Here is a 14,338-nt window from a genome sequence, read left to right on the forward strand (position 1 = left end):
AAAGTATCTCAGACAGCTTTCCTGGTGAAGTGTGAACGATGAAAAATCAATTACTCCAAGTAACTGGAAGGTACCTAAAAGCCAGGGGTGTCACTGCAGAACTGCCTGGTTTGGATGTGCTTGATCAGTCTTTATGGTATCAGGCCCATTAGAGAACTGCACACCTAAATCATGCAAGTCAAAAGGTTCATCTGAGTTCTCATGGCCCAAATGGACTAGCACAGCAGGAAACATTCACAAATCCCAATCCACAGCAAGATCTTTCAGTGGCTGCCACCACTACTTAGTCTCTTGCCAAGGATTAGTCTGTAGACTAGGGAATTATCATGATATGGACACACACGCTCATAATATCTAACAATATGGTATAGATAACCTACCTAATAGTTCTACTTTTCCATAATTATCAGATTATTATTAATGACACAACACAATTCAGAAATAGATGAACATGAAACAAGAGTTATTTTTTTCTCTGACACTCGTTCACAGCCCCTTTAGTTGATGCTTTAGCAAACACTGAATGCTTTTTAATTTCAGTCAAAATAAACGAAACAGAGTGCTTAAGTTCTTTCATACATGAGGGCCTCTTCCAAATTATTTTAAAGACAATATGAGGACAGACCTCGTTTCCAGTGAGAATCCATTGCCAAGAAGTCCTGAAGGTAACTTTGTTCTTGCAGTGGAATTTTACAATGCCAGTATAGTTAATTTCACAGTAAGTTCTCCTACTACATTCTTCAGCAATGTAAAATATTGCTGCTCTACCATATTGCCTTGCCAGATCAAATCACACGATACAGCATTATATGGGCTTCCTGCTTTGCTCAGCTCATTTTTGAGGGTATTTTTTGCCTTACACAAAGGTTAAAACAGTGCTGTTACAGCTATTCTTTACTCAATTTTAGTGATCATTAATCTTCAGGCTTAAAAATGCACCTTCAAAAAGCTGCTCTTGGAGTTTAAATTTTTAATTTATTAGACTAATTGATAACTATGGTTAGACCTGTGTTGTGAAAAGTCCAGGAATGCCAAACTGAATCTCACTGCTTATGTTTTCAGATAAAGTTGTTATCAGTTGTAGCTTAATACTTTTAAACTGTGTGTAAATCACTGTCTTTACTCTTCTAAAGGCAAGACCAGGAGTTTAAGTTGTGTTAAGAGGAAGGAACAATAGTTTGATGACAAATTTCACAATGCATCAGATAATTAATTCAGCACTGGATTCATGAAGCACTACTTATGTCTGTCACCAGATCAAACTACACAAGACATGACTTAAGTTTTATCTGAATATATTGTGTGCAATAAGTCTAGTATTTCCCTTTCATAGAAAGCACTTTCAGATGTTTCCTCTGGCTCAAGTACCAGGTACTGTGCTACCTAGTTCTGGCCAAAGAAGCTGGGCGGTTGCCTCTGAACACCACTCACAGTTCTGCAGCTGATCACTACCATACTGAGATTCATCCCCAGTAGTGTGCAGATGAGGAGGATCCTTTTTAACTTTAGGAAATACTGCTCAGAGAAATCTGGCATGTTCTATACTCCTGGGCTGTACAGGCATAGATTAACAGGTTTGATTTAAAAAAAAAAAAAGTTTCAAAGCCATGTGTTACCTTAGCCAGATGAGTATTGATCCATTTTGTGAAAGTCCGTTTCTGCACTGACTCTTGCTCATCTGAGAACAAAAGGAAATCAGTTTGATTAGACATCATTGGATACTTTCAGATTTACATGATGGAAGAGTAAACTTTCCTACAACAAATGTATTCTGCACTTGCCAGAAATAACTCTATATTTTATTGAGCCAATTTTGCCTCTAAATACTCACAGGAAATACTTATTATTACAATAACGTTCTGATATCCGACTATTTGAAGAGTTTCACAGCAAAGTTCAAGTCTTAACAAGCTAATGAACAGAAAGACACAATTTAAAATCTAAATGTCATGCTAAATTTGAGTTCCAAATCCATACTATACTTACCCAAGGTCTGAGCACCTAGAACTTCTCTATACTTTTTAACCAAAACCCACATCTCCCACAGCTTTTATGTAGAAAGTCAGCTAGGGACTTAGGAAAAAAAATACTTCTTAGCATACGTATTTGAAAATGTTTAGAATGTTGAATTAAAGATTTGAAATTGCATTATCAAACTTAGCTGTCCCCTGGGAGATCCTGCCAGGAAGGAGCCATTAGCTAGTCCAGGGAGTTTCTACATCACTACTGACTGGGTCCCTTGGCCCTGTCTTGAAGCACTTGTCTGGTTTATGGTGCATTTCCCTGACTGTCACATCGTCCCTGCGGGACAGCTGCCAGCTGCACAGATAAAAATAGCTCCCAAATCAGCTCCTCCAGCTCCTCCTCCAGCTGCAGCAGCAAGGGTCAAAGCAGTGGAGGGAAGAGCATCCCAGCATTATAAGCAATTCACGAAGTCCTGTCCCTTTCTTGTGGGCAATCAGTTTTGACACATGGAATAATTTCACAGCAGAGGTATTCAATTATTTACAATGGAGATTTTTCTTTCAAAAATAGGAGGAAACATCTATTTCATGGAAAAACAAATCATGTTATTACTATCATCAGTTCTGAGTGAACACCTTCATTTCCCAACAGAAAATTCAAATAAATACAATTGCTGTTTGATATTTACTTTTCAGAAGAATATGCACATATCCCAAAACCTACAGATGGATTATCTAATTTCAGCTCCTGCATTTGCTAGTAATTTGTGCAGCACTGAAAAGCATTTTTCCTATTCCACAGCTGTAAAATTAAAATGGAATATTCTTTACCTCCCATTAAAGTTCTGGAATAAGCTTGTTGCATTCCTAACAATAAACTCCCTAATTTACACTCATGCAATACTGCTTCACAATTAGGGTACATAAGGATAGAAATCACCACACAAAATTCATAAGTCAAATGTTATCTTCAGTTGGTCAGTGGCCATATATAAGCTCCCAAAAAATGTCTGTGCATTATAATTCAGGAATATTTCCTTTATGTATAAGTACCACCTCACATATAAGAAATACAAGAGAGGAAAAAAGATACCTACACTCACCAGCATCTATTACTAGATTATCACATGCTAGATTACCACACTTTACGCCCAAGAAAATAATTCTGCATTCTATAGTTTCCTTTGATATGATTGGGCAGGCAGAATAACATTTTTTTAAAATTTATTAAATACTCAGAATCTACTTGTTGCAGTCATGGGCAAGTTATGAAAACTGTCACTAAGATACTGCATCATGCTTCATTCCACACTGACTGTTTTTTGCAGGGAGGTGTCTTGACTTTGTATGTGACAATTGTTTCTACATTCTGAAAAACAGACTTCTCATTGCACGGTTCCTAACTATGAGCAAGCTTTCCTTTTGACACACAGTAAATGTCAGCTGTGATCTGCAATTACATATACAGGTAGCCAAATTAACTTCCATGCTAGTACTTGCACACTTCCGTTGGGTTGTGCGTGAATAGGTGTAGGGATATAGATCAAGCACACACAGAATTAATCAATTTCTGCCTTAATTCAAACCTCCATAATGCAAAAATCTCCCCAGCAACCCTGATACAAAAAGGCATGCCAAAAGAAATAAACCAGGCCTTCAGAAGCTAAACTTCTCATCAATTGAATGAGTGAAAATTATTCCATAATTTGTAGCTCCAGTGCACCTTGATGATTTAAGAAACAGTCTTCTGACAAAAACTGGAAATCAGACAACCAGTTTCCAGCTTCTAAAGAGACACTTTACAAGCAGAAGACACACAGAGTTTCAGTCATACCAACAAACAGCAGAAATAACCCTTCTAAATAACCTGCTTCAAGAGAATTTATATGAGCAATATGTTTTTTATGAGCCCAAATGGAACTACTAAATAAAGCTTCCTTGGTTCTAGCATTTATTTTGTATAGGCTTAAAAGGAACAGATTTTACCACTGTAAAATCTATGTCTCAACATAACACAAGCAGTGCATTGCTTTTTAAAATTCCATTGTAAATATGCTTTAAAAAATTTACCTGAAAGCAATTGTATTATTTTCATTGATTAAATTCTCTGCACAGGTACTGCTTATTTATACCCACAAAACCTGTGTGTCACACAGCTCCTTATGCTCTCCCCACTCACAAGGATTGTCAGCTCTGCATTCGCATCACTTACCCTGCTGGCACTGAAAGAATTCAGGAAGCACATTCAATGACAGCACATTTCTGCCACCAGCACCTTTATAGTGAGCCATAGGCACTGCTGCTGCTGCTGTGGATGCTGCTGTGGCTTCTACCCCTCTCTCCTGTGCAGCATTTCTTTAGGATACAGCCAAAAGTAATTTTTCAACAACGATCCAATTTCTTTGCCTCACTGGAAATACAAGCCTCTTACAAAAATCCCTCCACCATCTCTTATCTGAGAATTCATAAGAAGCCAAACCTTAAAAACATCCTTGTATGTTCTTGCAGAGAGGCAACAGCCAGACAAAGCCAGCTGTATTGGAAGCAGCACTTCTGCTGGTCTCACTGCCATCATCCTTCTCCACTGTTTTTCTGTGGAAAGATTTTATTATCCCAGCACCAGCCAATCAGCAAGCAGAAATCTCTGATGTCAAGAGCCTGAATAATTCATCCAGGGACCGTGACAACCCATCTACACTGCTGATATCCTAAAGCAAAAAGATGTGTGCACAAATTGATGCAGCTTTCTCACCAGTGCTTTTTTAACAACATAATGCTCAGTAAGTAAAAATGGTTGAATGGCACAGACCTTCTTCTCTAGGTTGTCACACATATAAAGGAAAACAGCTTTTAAAAACAACCACTTGGGTCCACTGCATACTCCTGTGAGACAGAGATGTCCTTCAGCTTTGCAACTGGAAGAAATAGCAAGCAATTGATTTGAATAGATATGTAGGCCACTTAGCTTTGCATAATGTATTTGATCTGTTGTACAAGGGACACAAAACATATGTAAGGATGCTGAGAATTTTTGGAGTGTGCCTAGATCAGCCTGAAACATACTCAAATTTCTGATAATATGCAGTACTTTCGATTTCATTAAGTCAGAGCACTAGAGCACTTGAACAGATAATTTTTCCCCTGGTAAAATGAAGGCAGATATGAAACAATCTTTGTGGAGATTCATATGTTATTCCCCTACAGGGGCCAACAGAGTAATACACACTATTGAAATGAGAATAAAAAGGCTCACTTTTATTACGCCATTATTGTAAACGTATCACTATAGAGGCCAAATTCAAATTTCTGTGTCTGTAAAACACAAGGACTCTGACAATATGATTCTACATCTGAAACAAATGATGTAAGACAGACACCTTTAATCAAACATCTTCTTTTAATTGGCTCAAAATATGTTCATATCTTTACAAACCCTTTGTCTACTAAAGCATCGCCAATAGGCTTCTTTGCTACAAGAATTTCTGATTAGGCAAAAAAAGACAAACTTCATTGGATATATTTACTTTAAAACATTTAGAACAAATTATTTGGATCAATGACCACAACCAACTATGCATCTTCAGACAGTTATGAAGATGCTGATGGAAACCTCATCATGCACACTTTTCCTACTGTCTGCTACCCTGCTGACAGGTGTGTACTGTGCAGCAGCAGATGGCACATCAAGCACCTGGTGCTTGGGGATGGGACATTGCAGGGTGCCAAATACTGGGTTCTGCTTCAAGGCAACACAAGAAGGAGGCTCATGCACAGAGTCACAATAGAGTCAAGCTCATACATGTCTAATAAAAGATTGATTCTCACAGACTGAAAAACATGAAGATTTATTTTAGTGAAATTCAAGTTTTAGTGAAATTCAAGTTCCTCCTCATTTTCAGTATCCTTTTTTTGTTTTCTTTGGTTTCAATGGTGCTGCGCTAAAAACATCAAAGAGCTTTTTGTCTTCTTTTGTTTTCCAGGTTTGTCTCATACTACTAAATCAACCTGTAAGTAAAGAAAAGTGTCCCAACACAGCTGCCATGTTTCAATGTCATGTGAAAACACAGTACAGAAAGCAGTGGACAGCACCTCAGTAGAAAATTTTGTTTGATGAGGAGTATGGCATACATTCTCTAAAGCCTTCAATAAGTTATGTTATATAACAATTCCTATCTTCGTTAAGGACAGTTTTAACTTAAAGCAGCTGCAGAAAAGCTTGCAGAGTGAAAGCAATATTGGGAGGACACTGCTTACGAAAAGGGGCAATATTTTAAGCTACGTCATTTGATCAACGCTTCCATTACAGGTAAATGGACCCAGTTGGGGGTACTGCACAGGGGCCATGTAAATTCATTTCTTGTCCTTTAAACTACCAGTTGACCTTTTTTATGAGACAATGCCAGGAAATTTTTGTTGTTTTTTTTTTTTTTAAAACCCTAACAAACTAAATTTGGTGATAGCTCTAAAGTATAGATTTATTCCAAGTTTCTAGGTTTAACAGTAACTCTAGCATAGAAGAAAAGACGAGAGTAAAGAGGGAAAAATTGTTTTCAGCAGCCTTTGCTACTCAGTAGACAACAACACTTAGCAGCAGTGATACAAAGAATGGGGATATATTTTTATATACCTCATGCAATTATCAAAGCTTTATATTTTAAGGTGAAACACAGCATTTGTCAAAGTGCAGATTTCAGATATGTGCTTCTGCTGAATGTACTTTATCAGAGATGGTGAGAGGGCCACAGTAACAGACCATTTATCTAAATTTCCAAGATTTGGGATCTAGGTCCATACATCACTCCTAGCCTGCTCCACCACTGAGCACCAGTCTGCTCCCCATCACTTTCTGCAGAAAGCAAACCCCTACACAAGGGCTAGAAAGAAACCAGTCATCCTTGGCCAAACCCCTACTGGAGAAAATTACAGGGATCAGCTCTCTGGGGTTTACACAATGTGCAGGGAACATTAGTACAGTCCTTTGAGAGCTAAAGGTTTATATCATTTGGAAGGGTGGAAATAGAGAAAACCCACACACACACACTGGTGGAATAATCACAGGAAACTGGAGCATGGAGAAGCAGGCTCACAACTGCAGCAGCCCTGCCTGCTGTGTCACATGCTGCTGCACAGCAACTGGCACACAGCTGAGGACTTTCTGCTCTTACTGTCTAAAATGTATCTATAAAATATGTATTTTAAATTTAAGACATTCTTATTGATTTCCTGCACTTCTAAGAGACAGAGTGTGTATCTAGCCACTGTTTAGAAAGATACAAAGAATGATTCCATTTATCATCCAAAGAAGGTCGCATTTTTAAAAATATCAGAATAAAGTACAAACTGACAAATCAATGTGTCTTCTTTTGTTCTCAGTCAATTTACTGCAAGCACAATCAGCAAACAGGCTCTCTGGATGCACATGGTGTGGACTGTACAAGCAGATGAAATTTCTGAAATCTGGGAAACCAAAAATTTAGCCAGCACCAGAGAATGTGTGCTTTAACTCAGGCTGTTGGCTGCACCTCATAGCAGCACTTAGAGTTTCACAGCATATGTTCATAGTGTGGGACTTGGGAGACTTCCAGTCCTTAAATCCAAGGTAAGGCCCTGTTGCGGCCACATTCCCATGAGCATATCAGATGCTCCTGAGCCATCCAGACTCACATCATCCCCCACTTTCCTGTGCTCTGGTTTTCACAGGAAGGAACAGAGCATGAACAGAGCACAGTGCAGTGATTTAATCTTGATTCTTAGAAGCCAGCACATGGTCTGGGCATAACTGCACTGCCCATAACCACTCTTGGATTTGATCAAAAAAGCTTCCCCTGGGTGCTTGGAGAAACGAATGAGAACAACATGAGTTCTGCAGTGGACTGGATGGTATGTCCAAAATATCTTTTTTTTTTTTTTTTTTACTCTACGCATTTTTCCCATTTCCAGCCCTTGCAGCATACTTCCTTCTATTTCGTGTTTTGAGTGATGAAAAATAAAACCCACTGAAATTAAATTGCTGTGCACTATATTTTGCCTGGATGGGCTGCATTTTGTTCTTCCACACGTGTAGAAGCCAAATGCATTCATAAGTAATCAATGAATGTATTTGCATTTTCTGTTTACTGTGTACTTGCCTGTGCTGCTGCACCATTATTTTTATCTCCACTGACTACTGTCTTAATCTCCATATGATGTAAACACATTACTCACATATGACTCACTTGCATAGTATCCACACTCAAAAGAATACAGTCAGAAATTAAAAAACCACCATTTAAAAAACCATTGTAGGCACACTTAATTCATTTTTAAAAGCAGCACCCTGGAGAAGATATTAGCTAAAATCAGGATACCCAGCATTTGAGTTAATCATGTGTTATGGTTTCAGCTCTGTCTGAAAGATTCAGGATTTGCTGCTCTGCAGGTGTCTGTTTATTCACCCATTTGGCACAGGAGACAGTGAAATTAAGTGTTTACACACACATATCTTTTCCTGCACCAACAGATAAGGTGAAAACAGCCTGATATAATTGATCAGACTCAACATGCCATTTTTTCTTATAATTATTAATTTTCCTTAATTATATACCTAAAAGGATGGTATGGACACTGACAAATCAGACAGAAAACTAGAAAATCCAGTGAATTTCATTAATAAGAATAACCATCCTACTAGCATGAATGATTGAAATAGCACTTCTATTTCAATCATTCATGCTAATAAGTAGGCATACCAGTTTAAAAATTCATTTTTCCTGAAGACTTTAGTATTTAAAGACACTGACAAGAAATCATTCTCTTGTTTATTAACCACCTACTACAGTAGCATCTGCAATGACCACAATTAAAAAATAAAAGTGCTAAAAAAATATTTGGGGATTTTGTTACAGTCCATTGCAGTTCTGCAACTGGTATCATATTTCCATTTACATATTCTGCAGCCATTCTTTCTATTGACATGAAAACCTTTTGTGTAATAACCTTTGTGTGTTTTTGGCCCACTCCCTTAGAGATTTTGACAGTCAAATTTAAAAAAAGAACTTGCCACATTGAAAAGAAGTCTAATTTTTAACAGAAGTCTTAAAGACAAGCAGTACTCACATCAAATAATTTAAAGAAAATAATTTAAATAATATCTTTTAAAATGTTGATTATAGATCTCTAGATAATCTAGATCAATATCAGTATGTCTACAAGTATCTTTATTAGTTAGGGCTTCAAGCAGTCATTCTGCAGTCAAGAAAGGTACATAAAAAGAAGTTATACAAAAATAACTATGAGATCAGTTTGAAGGTCTCTGAAAATGGAAAGCACAGGCTCTGATTCCATCTTTTACACACTCTATGGCACTTACATGAACTCCTAAAACAATGGCGAGTCTTGCTTTCCTGAAGCCAGCCTTGTCAGGCAGGCAAATTACTGTAACAGTCACCACTGATTTGCAGGAGACTTGCTAATATTGTTTGACATTAATAGGACTGCTCATACCATTATGCACTACAACCTTTGAGAGAGACTTTGTGCAAAAATGTCAGAACTGAATTGGAATTTGAATGTTTAACGTTTCTCTGTCATAAGACACAGAAATGTAAATGCACTGCAGCAAATGTGCTGCTTGGAGCAAATTTCTACTACCAGTAGTAAAATTATCATTTTTCTACGCCTGAGTGAATTCATTAGCCTAAAAACAATGAGAAAAAACTTGATTTGGATATGAAAAAGCTCAGAGTCTACTGAAATAAATCAAAACTAATGGAGATATCCTGGGCACACACTGTCCAATAAATTAAATCAGGATATAAAGGTGTTTTACAATGGTGGCATTCTTAGTATGTTGCTCATGAATTCAGAATATTCACCAATAATTATAATAAGCATTTCTGTTTGTTTATAGTAACAAATCTTGTAATAACTCTAAAATGAATAAAAGAGACTAGAGCAAAACAACACAACAGCTCAAAGTCAGTAAAAACATAGACATGGTAGAAAGAATTAAAGCAATACTAAATTTGTGGCACCAAATAATATATCCTGCTATGCTGTAACATGAAAAACAGCACACCACAGAGAAAGGAAGCAAGCTGTCCCACAAACGCCAGGCAGCATTTTGAGATGCTAACAATCCAAAAGTGAGGGATTCTCAAGGAAATAAAATTGGGCAATGTCTTGAACAAAAACAGATTTCCCTGAAAATTACAGTCACTTTTGAGATCCCCATTTTTGCAGTGTCTGTGCTGTCTGTCCTACATGGCACATGAACATCTTGGAAAAAATGCATGACTTTGACCACCATTTCTGATAAAGTCCATTCCCAAACAGTGAATTCTTTTAATGAAAGATGCATAGGATCAACCATTTTGAAGTTCAGCCACTTTTATTCTCAAGTTAAGTAACCAAATAGCCCACTGAGAACATCAAGTGGCCTAAACATCCAATGAGCCCTCAAAGTGATAAGAATCATGTACCTGTCTATGGTGCTCAGTTCTGTCAGCCAAAGGTAAAAGAGGCTGCTAAAATTTCAAGGCAGACTGGTGAGCTACCAAGTGCAATTCTATTAGGATTTGTTCCAGTAAAAACTTCATTCCTACAAACAATTCTACTATGGTAACTGAGTGCTGTCTAGGCCTGAAGACTGCAATTGCTCAAGTATGGAAAGATAAACAAAGCTAGTAAAGAAACTACATGATAAAGTTTAATTACAGATTAAACTAAATTTTAATTGTAATTAATTAAAGATTAATTACAAAGTAGCTTACAACTTAGGGCAAACAATGCTTTAAAAAATCAGTGGGACTGAAATTACTTTCTGTCAATCCATCTACAAGCTATTTGTGATACAAAGAGTCTTAATTTTAGATTGGCTGCTCCTTTGCTTTTGTCTTAATACATAAATGAATAAGCAGGACCTTCAGAGTTACACATTTGGCAAGAGCTCTGAATATCCCTGAAAAAATCTATCCTAATTTTTCCACATTACAAGCCTTTTCAAATTCTCACATACACTTGAATATTAGCACTTAGACTCTCCAACAACCCACCTTTCTGGCCTTGATAAACGATTACGCAGACCGCACACAAACTGTATCCACAAAGAGTGGCTGTACATGCTTCAGCTTGGGGAATACGGGGGGGAAAAAGAATATTTTTAAAATATTTTTAAAAATAAATTTACTGCTCATAACTGCTTCAGCTTCAAATAATATTATAGAGAAGCTGCAAGCTCAACACCTATCCTCACTTTCCCTCTCACCCCCAGGATGGCAGGTGGATGTAGCTCTCTGTTTCAGGAACAGAAGGGACAAAATCTGGATTAAAGCGAGGAATCTGAGGAGGAAAGAAGAAACAGGTGAATTATCTAGATAGCATATACCCAGAAGGTGGGAAAAACCTCTGACTGGCATGTGGAAAAGTGAAAGAAACAGACAGAATCTGCTTGTGCTGGCCTGGGGTGCACAACACTATTGTCATTGTCAAGACAACGCCGAAGTTACATCTTCCAGCTGTAACCATGTCCGTACAAACTTTCATTTCCTCTTTTCTACACATGTGATAAGACCAGTCTTTAATTACATAACCAAACAGGTTTTAAATACATCATTTTTTGTACATGAAGGGAAAATTGTCAATTAATAAATTGTGGTGTTTAATTTTAATTGTTGTCAATAATGTCGCTCTGCCTGTAAGACTTAATCATTAAGCATGTGACTTTGCAACCCTTGCACTATTTCTGTATTTCTTCTCTTTCTTATGAAAATACTATTAAAAATAATGGGGGGGGGATAATTAATTTCACAAAAAAAAAAAAACAACCTTTAAAAAATACTTGAATTCCAATGTTTTGAATAGAAAAATGTAAAAAAAAAAAAAAAGTCTACAATTTGATTGAAGACAATTCAATCTCTGAAAGCAAGTCTTAGGAGTGATGGTCTCCATCATACATAGAAATCAGAATCTTTTCTCTGAATATCATTTGACCCCAATGTCCTAGCATATAGCTCATAATCAACAACCATGCACGTTCACTAACAAGTTTCAGCCATTCATATACCACAACAGTCTGCTCAATGTAACTGCACTGATGTGAGCAGAATGACTGGCAAAAAACTATCAGACATTATTCAAACTAAAATGTACATGTCTAGGCATTAATTAATATTGTTAAATGTGATTTGACATTCTTTTTTGAAACACCACAATAAGAAAATAAGAGTAGAACAAAAACAGAATTGTCCCAACTGTGTTTGCCTTCAACAGTCCTTTCCATAGCAACAAATCACAGACACCCCTCCACAAGTAACAGAATTTTTGTAGTGATCATATTAGTTCAAAGGACAAAAAGTAAATCTGAGCCATTGTGTTAAAATAATGAAGTCCCTGAATTTGTTGAGGGGCAGCTAGAGTAGAGTCCATGCCCTGGGAGAGGGAAAGCAGCCCCCTGCCCACCTATGCCCTTGCCCACTCAACAGAAATTGAGCCAGTGAAAGAGTTGGAAAGAAGGGGGCTGCAATGGAAGGAAAGGCAGTGGTAGTCTGCAAGCAAATAATTGTTCTCATCCCTAATAGCCAGGGGCAACTGAGACTTAACTTCAAGCATTTATGACATTTTGTGCATGCCCTTCAGACAGAAGTGAGATGCTAACTTCGCTTTTGAACAATTAGTTTTTGAAAGCTCTGCTAGGCTCTTATACTCTTATATCTCTTTTTATTTTTCTTCTTGGTAGTAAAAATTATTTTCTTTATGATTTATTTAAACATAACCATGATGTTATTCATCATTCTTGCCCTAATACTTCAATATGGAAACTAATGAGAATTTTGCCAGTGAAAGAAACAAGCATTTATCATTGAGATTATACTTCAGATGGCCATTATTTCTCATCTGAAATAGAGGTACAGTTTTATCATTGACTCTATAGCATATATGTTTGTAAGGAGGAAATAGTTCTTTGGCACACAAAATGGTTTGCTCTTACTGGGTCCTGCTGAATAAACTCCTGGACTCAGCACCTCCGAGCAAAATTTTTTTCCATAAGCAATATTTTTGCAAGAAGCCTGAAAATCATAAGATGTACTGGGTTCATCAAGTCTACAACTGATCACAGGAAGAATTTATTTATGCTCCCTTGTGGGAGCACCATTCTAATTAAACTAACTGGATCTTGATTTTGACAGATATTCTTCTGTATAAGAAAAAGCAGAAAAATGAAATTTTACATTTACTGGACATCCAAAAATATATTCAAATGTTATGAGAAAGAAGAGATGACAAGCATATTCAGAGCAGGTTTTTTAATAAGCAAAACAGAACCAAAACATCAACAACCATCAAAACAATAAGAGACATTTGACAAAATGCATAAAGGCAGTGATATCTCAGATTTGCCCAGGAATCATGCTGTGACTAAACACTGTTCATATTTAATATATTTCTTGTCAAACTCAACAGTTCTTATTTATATTTTTAATCAAACAAGTTTTCCAGGCTTCATCGCAGCTTTTATATAAGTGGATGACTGCAGACCATCTCCAGGGACATCTGAAACACAGTGAAGGGAATCCCCGCTCCAATGAAAGAACTGGATAATGATAGTGCCAGAACTCACTTGGAGTTTTTATTAAAAATTCCAACACTATGCCACTAGTACACAGGCAGGTAGCAATGAGCAATGTGAATATTTCACACAGAGGACCTTATGTGAACAGAATCCATGCCATGCATCACCTGCCCTGTAAGGAGAAGCTAAGGCACAGGGTCTGGCTCAGGCTGGGGCAGCAGTGGCTTCAGCAGGACCTATCTGCAGCCCTCCAGCAGCCATAGGGAGGCCAGTGAGAAGAAGGAGCTGTGTTCTTCAGTAGCGTGGCTGGAGGATGAGAGACAGTGGCAGAAGCGAAAACAAGAAACATCTCAGGAACGGGAATGATGTCTTGCTTAGAAGACTTTAGGGCAGTGGATCAGGTCACCTGTAATCTCTGAATACGGAGATAAAATCCTGAAAATCTGGTTCTAGCTGGCCATCCTGGAAGCTGGAAAACAGACCTCTTTCCAACTTGAATTTTCCTATCAGCCTATGGAACATATCCTCCTGACAAAGAGGTAATGAAAATCACACTTTTCTAAAGAACTATTTAGACTAAAACCCAGAGAAGTTTATTCAGTAGACTAGATAGCTACACAATAACTGGAAAAAACATATGTAAGCATGCTGCTTTCCAGGAGACTTATCCCATACTAGCATAATCATTTAAAAGACTGTTCACTCATCCATACTGCAAAGCAGAGTACTCACAACTGCATGCATTTAGAAAGTTTCTGTTGAGAGTGATATTCATTGAATTTTAGAAGTTTGAAACTTCTCAGGTCCATCTAATTTTCTCACAGCA

At 37.4% G+C, this 14,338-nt stretch overlaps 1 protein-coding gene across 16 annotated transcripts in view; it reads right to left on the reverse strand.

Annotated features, from left to right (window-relative positions):
* The window catches only part of SYNE1 (spectrin repeat containing nuclear envelope protein 1), a 295,365-nt gene that overhangs the window by 240,550 nt on the left and 40,477 nt on the right, over window positions 1-14,338 (reverse strand). For 15 of the 16 annotated variants that reach the window (XM_064708165.1, XM_064708183.1, XM_064708172.1 and 12 more), the window contains exon 3: window positions 1,617-1,678. In XM_064708165.1, the coding sequence (XP_064564235.1) occupies window positions 1,617-1,678 (62 nt within the window). Of the gene's footprint in view, window positions 1-1,616; window positions 1,679-4,443; window positions 4,462-14,338 lie in introns of those variants that run through there. The other variant, XM_064708174.1, reaches the window with a different exon arrangement.

The sequence above is a fragment of the Zonotrichia leucophrys genome, chromosome 3 (assembly GCF_028769735.1).
Source record: "Zonotrichia leucophrys gambelii isolate GWCS_2022_RI chromosome 3, RI_Zleu_2.0, whole genome shotgun sequence".
Lineage (NCBI taxonomy): Eukaryota > Metazoa > Chordata > Aves > Passeriformes > Passerellidae > Zonotrichia > Zonotrichia leucophrys.